General features: G+C 35.7%; 1 protein-coding gene across 1 annotated transcript in view; it reads right to left on the minus strand.

Moving 5' to 3' along the window:
• The window catches only part of NDUFS4 (NADH:ubiquinone oxidoreductase subunit S4), a 111,534-nt gene that overhangs the window by 62,654 nt on the left and 26,456 nt on the right, over positions 1 to 22,424 (minus strand). The window contains exon 2 of the mRNA XM_025867291.2: positions 2,469 to 2,547. Coding sequence (XP_025723076.1) covers positions 2,469 to 2,547 — 79 coding nt within the window. The remainder of the gene's footprint in view (positions 1 to 2,468; positions 2,548 to 22,424) is intronic.

A 22,424-nucleotide genomic window follows, 5' to 3' on the forward strand; every position in this document is an offset into this window, starting at 1 on the left:
GGGTCAGAGGGAGAAGCAGGCTCCTTGCTGAGCAGGGAGCCTGATATGGGACTCGATCCCGGAACTCCAGGATCATGACCTGAGCCAAAGGCAGTCGCTTAACCAACTGAGCCACCCAGGCGCCCTATAATTATTCTATCTTACTATTGTTGTTAATCTCTTACTGTGCCTAATTTGTAAATTAAAATTTATCATAAGTATGTATGTACAGATGAAATATAGCATATATATGGTTTGGTACTATCCGTGGCTTCAGGCATCCACTGGGGGTCTTGGAACAAATCCCCTGTGGATAAGGGGCAGGGGGAGGGGGAGGTTACTATATATTTTTAGAATGATTCTTGTTCAAAATGCAAATATAATCAACTTCAATTGCTCAATATATCTGTAAGTACCCTTCAGCCACTTGTCTTGTCAATATGTTATCAACTGAACCTTTCATCCAGTAGGTAGTGTGTGGGAGTAAGACCTGAAACCCCTATCAACATTATGTAACCTATTTGATTATCTAATATTTGCATTTTAATATAAACCTAAATGAATGGCTAAAACTCATGTTTGAAAATTACCTATGGGTTTCAGTACCTGTTTAAATACTTCTTCAGTAACTATGAATAATTTGTAAGTAAGACTTGATTTCAGCTGGAATAGACATTTTGACTAATACACTTCCAGAAAGACATAACAAAGCTGGGAAAAATCTATACAGGGCAACAAAATTCATTGAAAGTATGCAACTGATTTACTGACATAAAAAAAAAAACTCAAAGCAGTCTGTATACCTCTCTGGTATGATTCACGGCACCTTGTTTAGAGAAATAGATTGCTACTTCACTTATTCTTCAAACTAGAAAGAACTTAGAAGCATTACTAATAAACTCTATAAAACCTGAAAATCTTGTAAAGAATAAACCCCACAATATTAGAACAAGAAGGCAATCTCTTGGGGTGTAAAACATGGGTCACTGGAAAAATTAAAATAGCACATTAATTAATGAACGCATGGCATGTGTAAGTCATCCTCCTCTTACACACATACTTGTCTCACTTTTATACTTGACTAAGCAAGTGGTGTTGATCAACATTTGAAGAGTAAGTAGAAGGTCCCTGGATAAGAGCTAGGGGATTGATGAAAACCATCTAGGCTGAGTGAACTGCAATGTGAATGCCCTGAAGCAGGGAAAGGAACAGCAAGTTCCAAGCTTGGTGTGGCTGGAGCACAGTGTATAAAACACAGTGGTACAAGATAAACCTAGAGAGGAAGGCAGGACTTTAATCATCCAAGACCTCAAAAACCATGTAAGGATTTTAATGTTTACTTTTAGGTCAGTAAGAAAACCAAAAAATCTTACACAAGAGGTGACAAAACCAGCGTTTAATGACTATTCTGTTTATCCTTTGGAAAATGAATTAAAGGACAATTAAAGTATCTATAGAGATCAATTCAAAAACTACTGCAGCAATCTAGGTGAAAGATGATGGTAGCCTAGATTAGGATGATGGCAATGTCAGCAAGCAGATCTAAGAGACAGTTTAAAGATAAAACTAACCAGCTTTAAGCATAAGATCAGAGTTTTCCAAACTACATATCCATTGTCTGTCTGTTTACTTAACTATTAATATATCTGTTTATATCTTTAGTGGTATAAACAGTGTTTAGATCTTTAAGTGTGATCTATTCTTTAAATTATGCTTACAGAGTCAAAACTGAATGATAAAAGAATGTACAACTGGAAGAAGAGTAGTTAAGAAACACACCCATACATATGATAATGGTAAACCAGATAAAAAATGAAAAAGCACGCTTGTACTATTACACATTTTACAAGTCTTAGGACATTACAAAATTTATATGCTATTTTACAACATAAGCATAAATAATAAATTGCATCTAAAGTAACATCACATGTAGAAAAATTTTTTAAGTGATGGTTACCATAATTTTATCTGCTACTGATTAACAATATTATTTCTTTGTTGCTAGTTGTAATCTCTCATGCATAATGGAGAAATGTAATGTGTGTGTACACACACATACACACATACAGTAACAACAATAATTGGTTCCATAAAAACCCAATATACTTAAGTTTAGTGTCTTACAACTTAATTAAACAGGAGTGTAGTGAGAAAATAAAAAACTATACATATTCATTTATATTTATATTCATATTAATGTTCAATTCATATTCATTAATTTAAAATGTTCTGACTTATAAACACCACAAAAATGAAGCCTTTTATAATTTTAATCTCTTAATATCTGCTTATGACTTAATATTTGTGTATAATGCTTAACACAAATTATCTTTTTGTGATGAATATTTTCTCTTAAAATTTATATACAATCTAGAAATTCAAATTCAAATCACTCTCCTAGAAGAAGCCAAAATACCACTCTGAAAAGCTATTGTACAAAAAGAACCCTGAAGGCAGAATCATAGCAGTATATAATAGAAAATTCTTACCAATCTTTCATCAACTGTTACGAGTTGCGTGTCCTGAGCTTGGTCCTGTGCCAGCCTCCATGTGGAAGCGCTTAACGACCTGCAGTGCAAGACTTTAAGTTAAAAAATGATCCATGCGATGAGAAAAGAGAGGCAGACAAATCTTAAATAAATGAGCTACTTTAACAATATCTGTCTTATAAAACAAAAAAGAATAGAAAGAAAGAGAAGAGGGCACAAAAATCCTTTTTCTCCCCAATTAGTTCTGTCTGCTGAGTTTTTGGCAGACTCACTTAGGAGTTCACAACAGGCTGCACTTTATGTCAGTCTATAGGCTCTCTGTCACAGAAAGGCCGTCAGTGACAAGTACCATACTCCATGAGTGTACAGTAGCTAGCTTGTCACTACTAGGATGAAAAATGCAAAGCTATATCAATCCTTCCAGAATGCTGATTCCTAAATGACCACCATCAGAAAGAAAAAAACCTCAATCATATACTTCATAGCCAAAAGTAAATATTAATAGAATTTAATTACATAATGTTAATTTCTTCACTCTAATTTCAAAACAAAACCAGTTGAAATAGAAATGATTTCTATGATCATTTTAACTAATGTTATTAGTTTAGTCCTGTATCTCATTCACAAAATTGAAGAAAGTCTAAATAGTTAAAACAGAAATATTAAGTCAGAAATAAAATGGGCACCAAATCTAGCTCCTTTATATTAGCATCACCGGACCCTCATCCCAAAGAAATTACTCAAAGCTAACAGGTTTTTTTGTTTGTTTGTTTGTTTTGCTTCAGATACACACTGTATACTAACAAATGTACTGTCACTGGTTGTTAAATTTAACATTTTACATTTTCCAAAATATTAAGACATCCTATGTAGATTTCTCTTTTTAAAGTTAGCTTATACGATCATGACTCAAATTTCAAAACCAACAGAATATACAGTATTAAGTTCTTTCTTCTTTATTTCTTTTAAAGATTTTATTTATTTATATGAGAGAAAGACAGCGTGAGCACGAGCTGGGGGAAAGGGCAGAGGGAGAGCAATCCCAGGACCCTAGGATCAGGACCTGAGCCAAAGGCAGATGCTTAACCAACTGAGCCAACCAGATGCCCCAAGTCCTTTCTTCTTTAAATGAAGTAAAACCACCATCATAATTTTGACACAACATAAACACTAATACCTGATGCAAAACTTCATGTAATAGTTCAACTTTCAACAGCTATGGTGTATACAGCTTTATAGAAAATCTACTAATAGCATAGTTTAAAGATAACTGATAATTTAAAGGCTTTTTTGCTTTATGAATACATATTCTTTTTCAAGATTTTACTTATTTGAGAGACAGAGAACAAACAGGGAGAGGGGCAGAGGGAGAGGGAGAAGCAGACTCCCCGCTGAGCAGGGAGCCTGATGTGGGACTCGATCCCAGGACCCTGGCATCATGACCTAAGCCAAAGGCAGACACTTAACCGACTGAGCCACCCAGGTGCCCCCCAAAAATATGTCAGTTATTTCCCAGAATTAATATAATTCCTTATTACTTTAAATACCCTGCTCAGAAACATACACAAAATACATCTACATGGAAATTATTTTAAATTATTTATACAGTTAAAATATATGTGTTGGTTGTGACATTAAAGGAGTATAATCAGCACTTTTAAAAAATCTATTTACTCTGGAAATCATTAAGACCAATAACATGACAATAAAAACATTCTGAATACTCTTAACCAAATCCATATATTGTAAGAAAAAAATCAGGCAATGATAAGGGAACTCAGGAGAACTTGAAATATTGGAAATATTAGAAAATGTAGCTACATTTCAAGAAAATAAAGCTGCAGAGTTCCTCTAATGAAGAGAAGTACTAGAGCAAAACTGCAAATTATTCTACATAGATTAAAACTCTATAATCCATGAACTTTGCAACTTCAGATTACACACTGAATTTGATTTTAAACAATTTTCTCTTAAATTGTGTAATAAAATCTTATTGTATATTAGTCATAACCTAAAGCAAATTTTTAAAGCATATATAAAGATGTATTTTAAAAATTTTAAATTTAGGGCGCCTGGGTGGCTCAGTTGGTTGGGCGACTGCCTTCGGCTCAGGTCATGATCCTGGAGTCCCGGGATCGAGTCCCACATCGGGCTCCCTGCTCAGCAGGGAGTCTGCTGCTCCCTCTGAGCCTCTTCCCTCTCGTGCTCTCTATCTCTCATTCTCTCTCTCTCAAATAAATAAAATCTTAAAAAAAAAAAAAGAAACCTTTAAAAAAATTTTAAATTTATCTCCAACTAATCATAAGAATGAAACTACATATCAATTTCTGAAAACAGATATCTTTTATTAACAAATACACAGATGAAAAATCATCACATATTTTTATCAGGTTGTATATAAAAGACAACACAATAAAAAAGTGACAAAAGATGCTAAGTAAAACAATCCTACCAGAAAGAGTTAAAAATCACAATTAAAACTTTTTGTAAGAAAAAAACCTTAAAGATAGGCTAGATTGCAAAGAAATCATAAACAGAATTTTTATTATTTGAAAATATATATTCATATAATTTATTATGGAAAATTTTGCCTAAGCACAAATAGTATGTGCATATGTATACATGTATATGTGTGTATAGGTTTTATTAGGTCATGTCCTAAGTAACTGCTCCCTAATCACAGAAACAGCAATTATTTTTTTTTCTTAAGATTTTTTATTTATTTGTCAGAGAGAGAAAGCACAAGCAAGGCAGAGGGGCAGGCAGAGGGAGAAGCAGGCTCCCTGCTGAGCAAGAAGCCTGATGCAGGGCTCGACCCCAGAACCCTGGGATCATGACCCAAGCCAAAGGCAGACACTCAACCCAATGAGCCACCCAGGCATCCAGAAACAGCAATTATTTTTTTAAAAAATCAAATCTCAGATGTGCAGAAAAATTTTCCTCGATTATAAATAGTTAAGGTAGCAACAGAGATCTAGAATCAATTACAAACATAGCATCTAATTAATTATACCTACAAAATATAAGCCACAGTTAATTTTAGATTAAATGTAAATTATATAGCAAATATCTATTTGCTGATTAGCCTTTAAAGAATGTTACATCAGTAAATTGGTAGCAGTAAATAAAGTGCTTTTTAATAATATAAAAGTATAAAAACATTAAACAAGAAGTAAAACTTAGAAAGTATAAAGGAAAAAATGACAGAAAATAAAAAAACTTCTAAACCAAAAATACTATAAAAGACAAAAGGTAACAAACAAGGAGAAAATATTTACAATATAAAACAATAAAGAATCAATATCCAAAATAGGTAAAAGAGCTCCTAGAAATTAGTAAATAGGAATAATCCTTTTTTTTTTTTTAAGTAATCTCTATGCTCCACGTGGGGCTAGAACTCTCAACCCCAAGACAAGATTCACACTGCTCTACTGACTAAATTAGCCAGGCACCCCAGTAGGGATACACCTTAAATTTCAAGAGGAAGTCACACAACCAAAAACCCAAACAGCCTAATTAAAACTGGGAAAAGGATGGAAAAGGACTTGAATGACATTTATCCAAAGATCTGTAAGTAGCCAATAGCACACAAAGAGATGCTCAACATTACTAATCATTAGGGAAATGTAAATCAAAACCACAATGAGATACGATCTCATACCTATTTGGATGGTTATCAAAAAAATAAGTGTTGGTGGGATATAAACAACCAGAACACACTGCACTGCTGATGGGAATGTAAAATCATGCAGTCGCTATGGAAAGCAGTATGGCACTTCCTAAAAAAATTAAACACAGAATCACCACATGATTCAGCAATTTCACTATATACCCAAAAGAACTAAAAACAGGGACTCAAATAGGTATTTGTATGCCCATGTTCTTAATAGCACAATTCCCAATAGCCAAAGGCATAAGCTGCCAAAATATTAATAATCTTATGTATCAGGCAATGTATTTCAACACTTAAAAGTATACATGTAGAAATGATTAACATGTAACCACTAGTAAATAGGTAGCAATTTAACTTTGCTATTTGGTACCTATTTTTGAGAAATTAGTAATTTTACTTGCCTCATGAACTTGCCTTTCTGTCCACCCACCTGTTGTCTTAACTGGCCTTTTCACATTTCCAGGTTTCTTAAGAGTCAACTTTAATTCTGAGCCCAAAGGATAAACTATGAGGCCTGTGATTATTATTATCAATTCCCGTTATTAAATTGAGCAAGCCATTTATTATACTTAGTTTTTCTGTACAAGTTTCCCATAAGAAAATGAGATATCCTGGAAATGGAAAACGAGATCTTATTTCTAACTCTTGTTTTAATACCTACTATTTCTGTCTATGAGCAAATCATTTAACCTTTCTGCACGTCAATTTCATTCTTTGTAAATTTGTAAAATGAGGACTTGTTGCTCTAAAGTTTCTTTTAGTGATAAATCTCTGTGATTCTGTGGCACCTGGGTGGTTCAGTTGGTTAAGCGTCTGCCTTCGGCTCAGGTCATGATCCCAGGGTCCTGGGATCGAGCCCCACATCGGGCTCCCTGCTCCGCAGGAAGCCTGCTTCTCCCTCTCCCACTCCCCCTGCTTGTGTTCCCTCTCTCACTGAGTCTCTCTCTCTTTGTCAAATAAATAAAATCTTTAAAAAAAAATTTTTTTAAAAGTCTTAATGGTTTAAAGAAAAATAGTATCTGAATAAGAATAAACAGTACTGATTCAAAGTACTAACACTATTCTCCCTTTGAAGCAAACTAACTTTATCAACTAAGGAGAATGAAATTCCCATGTCCCTTGTAGCAGTTTGAAACACGGCTCCAAATTTTTTCAACACTCATTTCTCCAATCAAGAGCTGCAGGTCCCCTATTCCCAGAATCTGAGCCCTGTGACTGCCTGGTCAATATTATACAGAACTGAGGCTATCTGTATTTCCAGGCTCAGGCCTTAAAAAACTAGCCATTTCCATTTCCTGTCACTTAAAACATTGCTTCTTGGGATATTCACTCTTGGAACCCACCTACCATGTTGTGAGGAAGTCCAAGGTGCCCCAAAAAGAGACCCACATGAGGAGAAATCAATAACCAACATTACTTTGCCAGCCATGTGAATGATCCTCTAGCCCAAGATGAGCCATTCCAGCAGACACCACTTGGAACAGAGACAAACTTCCCTGACAAACGCTGCCCAAAATGCGTATTTGTGAGCAGAACAAATGACTGTTGCTGTTTTAAGCAACTGAGTATTGGGGTAGCTTGTGTCCAACTATAGATAATAAAAACATCCCTACAAATAATTGAAGATGATTTTATAAACATTAAAATTGAACCAGTAACTTCAAAAGACCAGAGATGAACTGACCAACTTCTAGACAAATTCCTAATCTTATAGAAATTAAGGAATCAATTAATCCTCAACCTTTTGATTAAAACCAATTATGTCTGTTGTCAATTTATTGGAAATTGAATTATAATCCAAATTCACATTAAATCAGAAAGTGTTTATTTCCACAGAGAAGTGTTAAACCACAAGAAAATATTACTAAGAGTTCTAACTGAAATATTTAAATAAAAACATATATGCATTCTCCTTGTCACAACAATTATCTCAGACTTAAAATATGGTGGCATTTGGGTCAATCACCTTCAAGTTAATGATCTTGAAACTTTTCAAGATCTTGAATCAATAGAGAAAACTTGAACTGTCATAATACTGTACTCACTAGACAGAAGCAAGAAATACTTAAGTAATTGTTAATGGAAAAAATAAAAATGAGGGGACAAATGAACATTTTATTTACTATTTTTAAAGATTTTATTTATTTATTTGACAGAGAGAGAGAGAGAGCACAAGCAGAGGGAGCTCCAGGTAGAGGGAAAGGAAGAAGCAGGGAGCCTGATGCAGGGCTGAATCCCAGGACCCTGGTATCAGGACCCAAGCTGAAGGCAGACGCTCAACCGACTGAGCCGCCCAGGCGCCCCCAAGGGACCATTTTAATATTCTGTGAAAATATGTGGAGTGAAAAGAAAGGGAAGGATGTTACAAATACTCTGTCTGATTAAGTTCAGTAGAAATAACAATGAAAATAACTTGTAATCTATTCACACATAAGTTCCTTGATTCTAATTCAGATTTATCACAAAATTTCTCATCTTTACCTACAGGACTTAGTATTATCTTAAAGTGTCCCACTGGCCAGGTGAGTAAAATGTAACAATCTCCTGCTCCAGGTATCCGTTTCCCCATTCTTCTGGGCCGGGTGGAACCTGCAGCACAGACCAACAGCAGTTGTGCCTTTGGACACAACTCAAGCCAAAACCTTAAATTAATCCTTTGCGTGTCATCCAAAAGATGAAGGAAAGATTCGTGCAAGAGGGATAGGGTAATTATGCTTATATAACAGACTTTGGAATGAAACTGAGGAGTGAAAGATGGAGAATGTGGGCAAGGTTTTGGAAGGTGATAATGAAGAAACTGGAGGGCATGACAGAAAATGTAAAGGAAGGCAGAAACAAATCTACCCAAGTTTGTTAACAACAGGTTATCAAAATAAATAGAAATGAGGTGAAAATAAAGGGAATAAGAAATAGACGTCATCCTGATAGCAATTATATTACAAAACACAATGAACATATGAGAAGTTCACATTTACGAAAGTCAAATCATTGAGCTATACTAGCCAATAAAAAGTAACTACTGAAAAAAAAATAACTACTGGTTTGGAATGCCTTAAAGGAAGGAACTGAGTTACTGTATTTTAGAATGTCTGGTAAATAACTGGAAGCAAATTTACTGTAAAGATGTCAATTATTATGACCTCACTGATATGAGGAGTTCTTAATCTCAGGAAACAAACTGAGTGTTGCTGGAGTGGTGGGGGGTGGGAGGGATGGGTGGCTGAGTGATAGACACTGGGGAGGGTATGTGCTATGGTGAGCGCTGTGAATTGTGCAAGACTATTGAATCACAGATCTGTACTTTTGAAACAAATAATGCAACATATGTTAAGAAAAAAGAAAAAGAAGAAGATAGCAGGAGGGGAAGAATGAAGGGGAGTAAGTCGGAGGGGGAGACGAACCATGAGAGACGATGGATTCTGAGAAACAAACGGAGGGTTCTAGAGGGGAGGGGGGTGGGGGGATGGGTTAGCCTGGTGATGGGTATTAAAGAGGGCACAGTCTGCGTGGTGCACTGGGTGTTATGCACAAACAATGAATCATGGAACACTACATCAAGAACTAATGATGTAATGTATGGTGATTAACATAATAAAAATTTTTTAAAAAGATGTCAATTATTAATCTACAAGTTAAATATAATAATTCTAACAGAATTTTTATAAAATTAGATAATTCTCATTGGGAAGAAAAAATTCACAAAAATAACCAAGAATGTTTTGAAAAACAACTAGAAGGCAGGATGTGCCTTGCCAGCTAATATGCTACAATAATTAAAATATGGTATTAACACAGGCATAGACACACAGATCAAATAAACAGTACAGATCAGAGTACAAAACCAGATAATGTGCATTTGTAAATCTATTATATAATAAAAGTACAATTTCACATTAGTGGTAAAAGGATGAACTATTTAATAAGTAATACTGAAACAACTGCTAGCCTTTCATGGAAGAAAAAATGTTTGAATCCTGGGGCGCCTGGGTGGCTCAGTCGTTGTGTCTGCCTTCGGCTCAGGTCATGATCCCTGTGTCCTGGGATGGAGCCCCGCTTCCGGCTCCCTGCTCAGCAGGAAGCCTGCTTCTCCCTCTCCCCCTGCCTCTGCTTGTGTTTACTCTCTTGCTGTCTCTCTCTGTCAAATAAATAAATAAAATCTTAAAAAAAAAAATGTTTGAATCCTGTTATAAAATAGTTATATCATCTACCAAAGAATTCCAGATGGATTCTCACACACACACACACACACACACACACACACACACACACACACACACATTGTGCTGTGTCAATTACTAAAATAAAATATAAGGGTTTTAAAATAACATTTGGATGGAAAAGTTTTCTTAACCAAGACACAAAGCACAATACCCACAAACTGTGAAAGAAAACTAACTTCTGAAAAACAAGGGGTACTACAAACTAAAGGAAATATCAGAGATAATAAGTACAACGTACAAAGTGGTTAAAACACTAATACCTAGAATATATAAAGGACTTCCAGAAACCAAGGCAAAAATCACCTAAAAAGGGGAGAAAGAGAGCAGAGCATATACACATGGTACATATTAATACCAACTCTATCAATAATCATTTTAAGAAGAGTCTAAATACACCAATTGAAAGAGAGTATGTGTCAGAGTGGATTAAAAAAACCAAGACCCAACTATATGCTGCCTAAGAGAAACCCATTTTAAATATAGAGACACAGATAGATTAAAGGTGAAGAGATGGAGAAAGATATACCATACTAAAAGTAATCAAATCTTACTGAAATAGCAGTATTAATCTGAGACAAACTAAATTTCACAACAAGGAAAATTATCAGGAATGGAGCGCCTGGCTGGCTCAGTTGGTAGAGCAAATGACTCTTGATCTCAGGGTCATGATTTTAAGCCCCACGGTGGGTGTAGAGATCATTTTTAAAAAATTATCAGGAATAAAAAGGGGTATTACATTCTGAGAAAGGGGTCAATTCTCCAAGAAGACATTAACAACCCTTATGGTATATATGCCCAACAAGAGAATGTCAAAATATGTGAGGCAAAAATTGAAAGAGCTACAAGGAGAAATAGACAAATTCATTATTATAATTGGGAGACTTCAACACTCTTCTTCTTCAAAAAAAAAATTTATTATCAGGTAATCTATACTAATAGTAGAGGACAGAGCCAGCCAACAGAACATCAGTGAGGATACAGTTGAAATGAAGAGCACCACCAATCAAGGAGATTTAATTGACATTTACAGAATACTTCACCCAACAACAGCAGCATACACATCCTTCTAAGCTCACATAAACACTCACCAAAACAGGTCACATTCTGAGCCATAAAACATACCTTAACAAATTTAAAAGAATAAAAATCACACAGTGTATGCTCTTAGTCAACAATGTAATTAAACTAGAAACCAATAACAGAAAACTGGAAAATTCCCAATTATTTGGAGATTAAACAACATAATTCTAAAGAAATTATCAAAAGAAGTCTCAGAGAAATTTTAAAATATTTTGAACTAAATGAAAATGAAAATACAGCTTTTCAAAATCTGTTGGATGCAGCAAATGCAATGTTTAGAAACTTAGCATTTAATACATACATCAGAAAAGAAAAAGTCTAAATTCAATAAACCAAGGTTCTACCAGAGGAAACGACAGAAAAGTACAATATAAAGCTAAGGCAAGCAGAAGAAAAAAATAATAAAAATTACAGCAGAAATCAATGAAACTATAAACACGAAATTGGTAAAGAAAAATCAACAAAACCATAACCTGATCTTTAAGTGATAAATCTCCAGCCAGGCTAACCAAGAAAAAAGAGAGAAGACAAAAATTACCAATATCAAAAACAAAAGAGGTGTCATCACTATTGACACCAAAGGGGTAATAAAAAATATTATATAGTCTGTGCCCACAAATAACTTAGAGGAAATAAACTAATTATTTGAAAAACACAAACTACCAAAACTCATACAAGAAGAAATAATCTGACTATGCCCACAGCTATTAAAGAAATTGAATCAGTAATTAACAACCTTCCAAAAAAAAAGAAAGCACCAGGCCCAGACAGTGCTTCTGCCAAACATTTAAGAAGAAATGATACTAATTCTCCACAATCTCTTCCAGAAGGGTACATGTCTTAACTTATTTGATGAAACCAGCAGTATCTTAACCACCAACACCAAAAAAATAAAAGGGAAAACTACAGACCATTACCTCTTGTCAACACAGATGCAAAAATCCTCAACCAAAAAAAAAAAAAAAAAAAAAAAAAATTTATACAACATGACCAAATGGGATTTATTCCAAGTATTCAAGGCTGGATCAATATTTGAAAATCAATTAATATAATCCAGTACATTAACAAGCTAAAAATATATATATATATCACATGATCACATTGTCATATAAAAGGCATTTGACAAGATCCAATACCCATTCATACTAAAAACTGCCAGCAAACTAGGAATAGAGGGGAACTTCAAAACTGATAAAGAACATATACATGAAATCTACAACTAACATCCTTAATGGTAAGTAACTACTCCTAAGACTGGGTAAATGCAGGATATCCCCTCTTGCTACTCCTATTTAACATTGTACTACAAGTCTTAGCTAATGGTAAAAAGTAATGAAATAATAAGTAAGCATGTTAGGAGAGAAGATATAACACTGTCCTAGTTTACAAAGGACAACATCGTCTACAAAGAAAAACTCTGGAGCACCTGGGTGACTGTCATTAAGCATCTGCCTTCGGCTCGGGTCGTGATCACAGGGTCCTAGGATAGGGCCCGGGTTACTCTGCTTCTCCCTCTCCTACTCCCCCTGCTTGGGTTCCCTCTCTCACAGTGTCTTTCTCTGTCAAATAAATAAATAAAAATCTTTAAAATTAAAAAAAAAATCCCAAATAATTAACCAAAAAAACCTAGACTAAAAAGTAACTATAATAGCAATTTGTGAAATGTGTTAATATACAAAACCAATTGCTTTCTTATATCACCAGCAAGGACTAACTGGAATTTAATATTAAAAACACAATACCATTTGCATTAGCACCAAAAAATAAATATATGGAGGTAAATGTAACAAAATATATATAAGACCTATATAAAAAAAACTAGAAAATTGATGAAAGAAATCACAAAACATCTAAATAAATGAAGGTACATTCCATGTTCGTGGATAGGAAGACTCAATATTAGTAAGATGTCAATTCTTTCCAACTTGATCTGCAGATCCAACACATAACAAAATTAGAAGATTAAACATTGATTTCAGTCTCACTACATGTATCAGTAACCAAGATACTGTGGAATTGGTGAAGAACAAACAGATCAATAGAACATAACCAAGAGCCCAGAAATAGACTACTCAAATACAGTCAACTGATCTTTGAGATAGGAGCAAAGGCAATCCAATGGAGAAAAGATAATCTTTCATTAAGTGCAAATGGAATATATCCACATGCAAAAAAAACGAATTTATACACTGACCTTACACCTTTCACAAAAGTTAACTCAAAATGGATCATAGACCTAAATGTAAGAAGCAAAACTATCCACCTTCCAGAAAATAACATAAAACTCCAGGTACCTTGATTTGCTTCTGAGGTTTTAGATACAACACCGAAAGCAAAATCCACGAAGGAAAAAACAGATCAGTTGGACTTTGTTAAAATTAAAAGCTTCTGCTCTGTGGAAGATGCTTTAGGACAATGGAAAGACAAGCACAGACTGGAAGAAAATATTTGCAAAACAGGCACACCTAGGTGGCTCAGTCAGTTAAGTGTCTGCCTTCAGCTCGGGTCATGATCCCAAGATCCTGGGATTGAGTCCCACATTGGGCTCCCTGCTCAGTGGGGAGTCTGCTTCTCCCTCTGCCCCTCCCTCCCCGGCTCATGCTCTGTCTCTGTCTCTCTCTCTCAAATAAATAAAATCTTAAAAAAAAGAAAACATTTGCAAAATATATCTGATGAAGAACTGGTATCTACAATATACAAAGAACTCTTCATATTCAACAAGAAAACAACCCAGTTGAAAAATAGGCAAAAGATCTTAACAGACATCTCACCAAAGATGATATAAAGATGGCCAATAAGCATTTGAAAAGGTGTTTAACATCATATATCATCAGGGAATTGAAAACTCAAACAATGAGATGTCACTACACACCTACTAGAATGGCTAAAATCCAAAAAACTGACACCACCAAATACTGACAAGCATGTGGAGCAACAAGGAGTCTCATTCATGCTATGGGAACACAAATGGTACAGCCACTTTGGAATACAGTTTGGCGGTTTCTTACAAAGCTAAAACATGGTTTTAACAGCAATTGTGTTACTAGGTATTTATCCAATTGAACTAAAAGCATATGTCCACACAAAAATCTGTATAAGAATATTTATCACAGCATTATTCATAACTGCCAAAAACTGGAAGCAACCAAGATGTCCTTATATATGTGAACTGAAAAACTGTGGTAGAGCCATACAATGGAACATCATTCAGTAAGAAAAAGAAATTGGCTAGAGAAAGTATTTGCAAATTACATAATCTGACAAGGGGTATCCAGAATATATAGAGAACCACTAAAATTCAACAACAAAATAACAACTAACCCAATTCAAAAATGAGCAGAGGACTTGAACAGACGTTTCTGAAAGTGAGACACACGAATGTCCAATAAACACATGAACAGCTGTTCAACACAACACTAGTTATCAAGGAAATGCAAATCAAAACCAAAAGACACAACATGATACTCATTAGAATGATAAGGAAGGAAGGAAGGCAGGAAGGCAGGCAGGCAGGCAGGCGGGAGGGAAGGAAGGGGAAGGGAGCAAGTGCTAGCAAGGATGTGGAGAAAATGGAATCACTGGCGGGAAATGTAAAATGGTATAGATGCTATGGAAAATAGTATGGCAATTCATTAAAAAATTAACAATTACCATACGATCCAGCAAGTCTACTTCTAGATACATATGTTGAAGAACTGAGAGCAGGGACCTGACTAGATATTTGCTCACTAATGTTTATAGCAGCATTATTCACAGTAGCCAAAAGGGGGAAGAAACCCACAGATGGATGGATTAAAAATAATTCATTATATATATATATATATACAAAAAAATATTATTCAGCCTTAAAAAGGAAGGAAATTCTGACATATGCTACAACACAGATGAACCTTGAAGAACCGATAGTTGATATAGGTCAGTCACAGAAAGACAGTGTATGATTCCACACTCATATGAAGTACCTAGACTAGTGAAATTCATAAAAACAAAAAGTACAATGGTGGTTGCCAGGGACTCGGGGGAGAGGAGAATAGAGAGTTATTGTTTAATGAGTAGAGAGTTTCAATTTTAAAGAAGATGAAAAAACAATCTGGAGATGTATGGTGGTGATGGCTGCACAACAATATGAATGTACTTAATGTCCCTGAACTACACTTAAAAATGGTTAAAATGGTAAATTTTGCATTATGTGTATTTAACAATCTTTATTTATATTTTTTAAAGATTTTATTTATTTATTTGAGAGAGAGAGAGAGAGAGCACAAGTGGGGTGAGGGGCAGAGGGAGAAGCAGACTCTCAGCCAAGCAGGGAGCCCGAAGTGGGGCCCGATCCCAAGTCCTGGGATCATGACCTAAGCCAAAGGCAGACGCCCACCCGACTGAGCCACCCAGGCGCCCCGTATTTTATAATCTTTGAAAAAGAATATGCCTTGTAAAGAAACTGTTGACCCTGTTTACAACCACTAATAAGGAGGAATACACACATACAAGTTTCTCAAAGCTTTGGCTTTATAGCTTTCCCTAGAAAAAGCTTCTTCATGTATGTATGTATATCGATAAATATAATCAATCATCTCTTCACAAATTTTTAGAAGATCAAACTGAGGCTGCTGAACTTTAATATAATCACTCTCTGTACTGCCTCAGGTGGCACATTTTCCAAAAAAATCTCTAGGGCATGTCTGTGTAACACAAAATAAGTGATACTTTACTAAAATACTTAATGCCAATTACCACCCTGGTGATTTTTCAGACCATTACTTTAGCACCATTTTTCAACACGTTTTACATAATAATAGTTGACACTTTTTATGTTATCAATAGTTGGTTAAAAGCAAAACTTCTAAAAATATATTTAAGAAGTTATAAAGAACAAAACACAAGGAAAAGCAAGCCCAGATGAACGAACTGACTGGTCAAATAAATATCTACTAGACATTTTCAGTTATCTACCTTTTTTACCTGCATCAAGATCCTTAATTCATCACATCAGTATTACTTCATAGGTACTATCTTAAAAAAAAAAAAAAAAGATTCTACTAATCAACAACACAAAATTCTCTATGTTCGGGATGCCTGGGTGGCTCAGTCAGTTAAGCATCTGCCTTTGGCTCAGGTCATGATCCCAGGGTCCTAGGATCAAGTCGTGCATCCGGCTCCTTGCTCAGCGGGGAGGCTGCTTCTCCCTCTTCCACTGCCTGCGCTCCCCTAGCCTGTGTACTCGTGCGTGCTCTCTCTGTACCTCTGACAAATAAATAAAATCTTTAAAAGAAAAATTCTCTATGTTCCTCAAAAGACTTATGTATTAATCATTATAGTTGTGCCCAGTAATCTAGTTCTCATTCCAAGCATATGGTAAGATTACACTTCACTTTTATCGCTAAAGTTTGGTGTGGGCATGTGACTTATTTCAGCCAATGAAAGAAAAAGATGTGACATTATCTAGTAGCTTTAAGTCACTGCATAAATGCCTATCTCTTTACCCCTGTCAGAGAAACCAATAGTGGTTAGTCTCAGTCCCCACGTGAGGACAAATAGTGGAGGAATAGAGCTTCTGGCTGTCCCACTAGGGACATGAAACATGAACAAGAAATAAATCTGTTAGTTTAAGCCACAGATATTTTTGGGTTTAGTATCTTGACTGATAAAGCGTGACAAGCAATTCTCTACTCATGTACTTCTCTAGGGAATGCTATATGAGAATATTATATGATGTTTGTTTCACACTGACTGAGGTTGGGAGTATTACATATTGAGAGTTTACTATTTTCAAGTAAATCAAGATGTCACTTTTTAAAAAGCATGTTTTTGGTCTTTAAGGGCAACATGATTTATTTTCTTATAGCTCCAAAGCTTAGAGGGATGAGCTATGAGATGATTTGCTTCATATCAGCATTAATGCTACTGTTTCATCTTGGACAGCTTACCTAACTTAAAAAAAAAAAAGCTATGTATTTTATCCTCATTTATCTTTACTTTGAAGTATTCCAACTTGTTGCTTATTTCCTTCGGTTTAGGAATCTTTTGGTCTAAAACTTTTAACTGCCATAAAAACCACTGGAATTATGTTTGTATCATAAATACATATTTAAACAATAATAAACAATAAATTCAATCACAGAAAATGTGCTGAAATTACAAGACATGAAAACTGAACAGATTAGTATTCATTATCTAGCAATATTCCACCACAGGAAAGCTAGTTGGTAGGTGCTGCTTACTCTTCAATTCAAAGATAAAGTATCTGTCCCTTAGCAAACCTGGCACTCTTGGGCACACAATTTCTTAAAGGCTGATGATTACATGATTAAGAATAATTACAAATACATTCAGAAGAAAAAAAAAATCACTAACATTAACTTTTTTTAAACTTCATGAAACGATTTGGAAAACAGTCCCGCAGTGACTTCAGAATCAGACCCATGTTAAAATTCCAGATCTGCGGCTTAAGAGCAATATGATCTTGAATAAATTACTTCACAACTCTGCACTTCAATTTCCTCATCTGCAAAAATAAGGATAATAATACCTCACAGAATGACTGGCAGAATTAAACAGCATGTTAAGTAATTGGCATGGAGTGCCTGCTGTAGAGAGAAATGTTCACTTCTTTCCCTATAGTAACATTACCAGCTCATTTAGGGGCAAAAGAGGAAAGGGAACCCTATAAAAGATGAACAAACACATCTTTTCCAGAGTTTCTCTAAAAAATGTAAACAGTTTTTTTCTTTTTCTGTCCAATTAACTACAAAGCACTACCAAATCCACTGATTCAATCCTTATTCCCTCCCACCTGAACTAATACAACAATCACTTAATTGGTCTCCCTGACTGTAGTCTTATCCTTGAAGGCATCTTCCACATCACCAATTACACCCAATCATTCCACTCCTTTGCTCTAAATCCTTCATTGGCTGGTGGTAATTTATCTTAAAATATGGAAGTATTTAGGGATGGAGTACCATAACTTTTATAATTTACTTTCAAATAACTTAGGTAGGAAGAATATATGTGTTTGTACATTTTGCTCATATATATATATAGATATAGATACAGATGCATTTTGCTTACCTATATACCTATGATACATAAAAGCAAAATGAGCAAAAAACACCAAAATCTTAACAATGGTAAATCTGGGTGGTGAGTTTATGGATTCATTGTAGTCTAACTTTTTTATATATGTGAAGATTTTAATAAAAAGTTGAAAAATTGAGAGGCACCTGGCTGACTCAGTTGGTGGAGCATGCAACTCTTGATCTCAGGGTTGTAGGTTTGAGCCCCACATTGGTGTAGAGATTACTTAAAATAAATAAATAAAAACTTTTTAAAAAGTTGAAAAACTGAAAGGAGAATGAAAAATATTAGTAGTATGCTTTATTTATGGAAAAATGGAAAGAAGTAAAAATGCATTTACTTGAATATGCACAAACTCCAAGCATAAGAAACTAATAACAATGATTTCTTGGGGGGTGGGAGAACAGGGGTAAATGAGCAAACGGAAACAGATGAAAAAGACTTTTACAATTTACTTTATATATACAGCATTCTATAACTGCACTATCTCTTTAAAATATTACATTAAAAAGTAACGTTGACCATATTTTTACTCACTGCATGCGGTTACTGTGAGGATTAAATGAGACAATGTACATAAAGCTTTAGTAAGTGCTTGGCATGTGCTCAAGACTCAATAAATGTTAGCTCGTCCAGCTGTTGAAGTAAGAAAAAATAAATCTTCAGTATTAATAGTATCATCTAATACGTACAAGTTAATTTTAATCTACACCCACAGATGATTAGTTGTGCTCTCCAGAAGTGGCTACCTATGTATGTGGTCTGAAGTGGTGAGGTTTGGAGCCAAGAAAGAATTCTTGAGACATCTTCGGTGCAAAAAGGTGTTTTGTTTTGTTTTTTAAGATTTTACTTATTTGAGAGAGAGAGAGTACAAGTGGGGGGTAGAGACAGACAAGCAGACTATCTACTGAGCCTGGAGCCGACGCAGGACTTGACTTCAGGACCCTGACAGGACATCATGACCTGAGCCCAAGTCAGGCGCCTCAAAAAGTGTTTTTTAATCTTCTCAGTAGCATGAGGACAGGATCCATGGGCAGAAAGAGCTGCACTGGAGTCATACGGAGTGGCCGATTATATACTTCCAAGTTGGGAGGGGGTCAGGGATAGCATAAGTCTCTAAGGAATTTTAGAAGCAAGGTTTCCAGTACCTTGAGTGGGCTAGCTATTGTTAGGAAAAGGTCATTTATTACTGTTTAGTAAAAACTCAGTTATGAGACCCTTCAGAAGTCTATCAGTGGGCGATATGCTTGGAGGGTGATTACCAATCTGTATCCTGAGGAATAGAGATAAAGGAAATTTCCAAAGGAATTTTTATATGTTAAAGGATTCTGGAGGGTCGGGGTAAGATTGTCTCTTGCCCTCAGCAAAGTATTAACATCGAGGCAGCTGAGTTCCCAGAGAAAGATCACTCTGCCTGTTTCAAGGACTTGTCAATGGGCTATAAGTAGTAAGGAAATTTAATTTTTCTTTTGCCTTTGTTTCCACATCACTTATGGACATGAATTCCAAATATCACTATCAAAATTTATATAAAAAGATTTTTGTGACTGGTATAAAGCAAGATTGAAATTATTCTTCCTTGGATGCCTGGGTGGCTCAGTTGGTTAGGCATCTGGCTTCGGCTCAGGTCATGATCCCAGGGTCCTAGGATCAAGTCCTGCATCAGGCTCCTTGCTCGGCAGGAAGCCTGCTTCTCCCTCTGCTGCTGCTCCCCCTGCTTGTGCTCTCTCTCTCTGACAAATAAAGAAAATCTTTAAAAAATCTATTTTTCTTTGATATAATGAGTGATATTTGAAATATATGATTGCTAGGAAAACTACATGGGCACCAGTGAAGAAAGCTTAACAATTTAGCAAGCTCAGCAACCTAGACTTTTAGAACACTTAAAAGTCCTATGGGCCAAGGATCTCTACTGCAAAGAATACACTCAGTCAGTTAAGGATTCGACTTCCGCTCAGGTCATGATCTCAGGGTCCTGGGATGGAGCCCACAGCCCTGCTTGTCCCTCTGCCCCTCCCCCTGCTCCTGCTTGTGCACTCTCTCTCTCTCCCCCTCTCTAATAAATAAATAAAATCTTTTAAAAAAGAGAATACATTGTTGTCTGACATAACCATTCCTGCTATCAGACTACTGCTACTGTTTATCTTTAGTGAACCAGGTCTCTCATCATAAGGCCTGTGACAAACCTCTTCATGGAGGACCCTGCTACCTGACTTGACAGCACACCATTCTGCTAAAACACAAACACACACACACACACACACGCCCAAAATGCAGTCCTTTATGCTGGGCCAAGTCACCAAACTGGGGCTTAATTTCCAACTAACTGCAGTTTCAACCTCCCCCAGAAATGTGGTTTTAAACGGTCAGTGTGGAATTTACTGGTTAGTACCAATGAAAGGAAGATGAGATAATCAATCTAATAAGACACCCCCTCCCCACCCAAAAGGTGACCTTACCCAAAAGAACCCTTTGTAGTGTTTATAACCCCCTCGTACTGCTTTTAAAAACCTTTCCCTTTCTGTACCCTCTAGAGCATCTTTTTACTTGCTAGATGGCATGCTGCCTAAATCAGGAATCAATTAATAAAGCCAATTAGAACTTTAAAATTTACTTGGTTGTTTTGTCCTTTAACAATTCCTATCATCAGAAGTTGTTACCATCTACCTTAGTGAGCTAAGGTATCACCTCCCAGAGCTACTGAGATTAAATCAGGTATAAATGACAACAAGCACTTGGCACAGTTCCTGATCTACTCCAAGTAACATTATTAACAATCATTATTATTTTCAAGACACTACATTTGTTAAATTAACAATTCCATTTAGAAGTTTTAAGTTTTGAGGACACCTGGGTGGCTGAGTTAGCTGAGTGACTCTTGATTTTTGGTTCAGGTCATGATCTCTGGGTAGTGAGATCCAGCCTTACACTGGGCTCCCCACTCAGCAGAGTCTGCTTGTCCCTTACCCTCTGCTCTTCCCCCTCCCCCCTGCTTGCACGTGTGCTCTCTATCAAATAAATGAATGAATGAATAAGTTTTAAGTTTTTATTAGATTAACCCTAAAAAGATTCACACCAATTCTAAGACACTGATTGAACTACAAAAAATTTTTAGATTAAAACTAACAATAATTCTTTTATTACCAAAATAGCTATAAATGTTTGCTACCTGTGTCCTGTTTTAGAGCAGTCATTTTTTTGAAATCAGGCACAAATCAAGCAAAGATTTAGTAATAAATTACTGTAACTAAAGATGAGTTGTTAATAAAAGAAAACCTGAAAATATTCTGTACTAGTTTAGCAAAGCAGTGCCACTTTGATATACAGTATTATTTTTTAAATAATGCATGTTTGTGTAAAATTAACAGACCTATTAATTTGTTTAAATAAATTCAAATAAGGGCACCTGGGTGGCTGAGTCGGTTAAGCGTCTGCCTTTGGCCCAGGTCATGATCCCAGGGTCCTAGGATGGAGCCTTGCATAGGGCTCCCTGCTCAGTAGGGAGCCTGCTTCTCCCTCTCCCTCTGCCACCACCCCTGCTTATGCTCTCTTGCACTCTCTCTGTCCAATAAATAAAATCTTTAAAAACAAATTTTTTTAAGTAAAAAAAAAAATTTCAAATAGAATCTAAAACAACCAGAGGAATTCTTAATCTCAGGAAACAAACTGAGGGTTGCTGGAGTGGTGGGGGGTGGGAGGGATGGGGTGGCTGGGTGATAGACATTGGGTAGGGTATGTGCTATGGTGAGCACTGTGAATTGTGCAAGACTGTTGAATCACAGATCTGTACTTCTGAAACAAATAATGCAAGATATGTTAAGAAAAAAGAAAAAGAAGAAGATAGCAGGAGGGGAAGAATGAAGGGGAGTAAGTCGGAGGGGGAGACGAACCATGAGAGACGATGGA

Source organism: Callorhinus ursinus, unplaced genomic scaffold, assembly GCF_003265705.2.
Source record: "Callorhinus ursinus isolate GAN/ISIS: 27379988/994484 unplaced genomic scaffold, GSC_fseal_2.0 scaffold3, whole genome shotgun sequence".
Classification (NCBI taxonomy): Eukaryota; Metazoa; Chordata; class Mammalia; order Carnivora; family Otariidae; genus Callorhinus; species Callorhinus ursinus.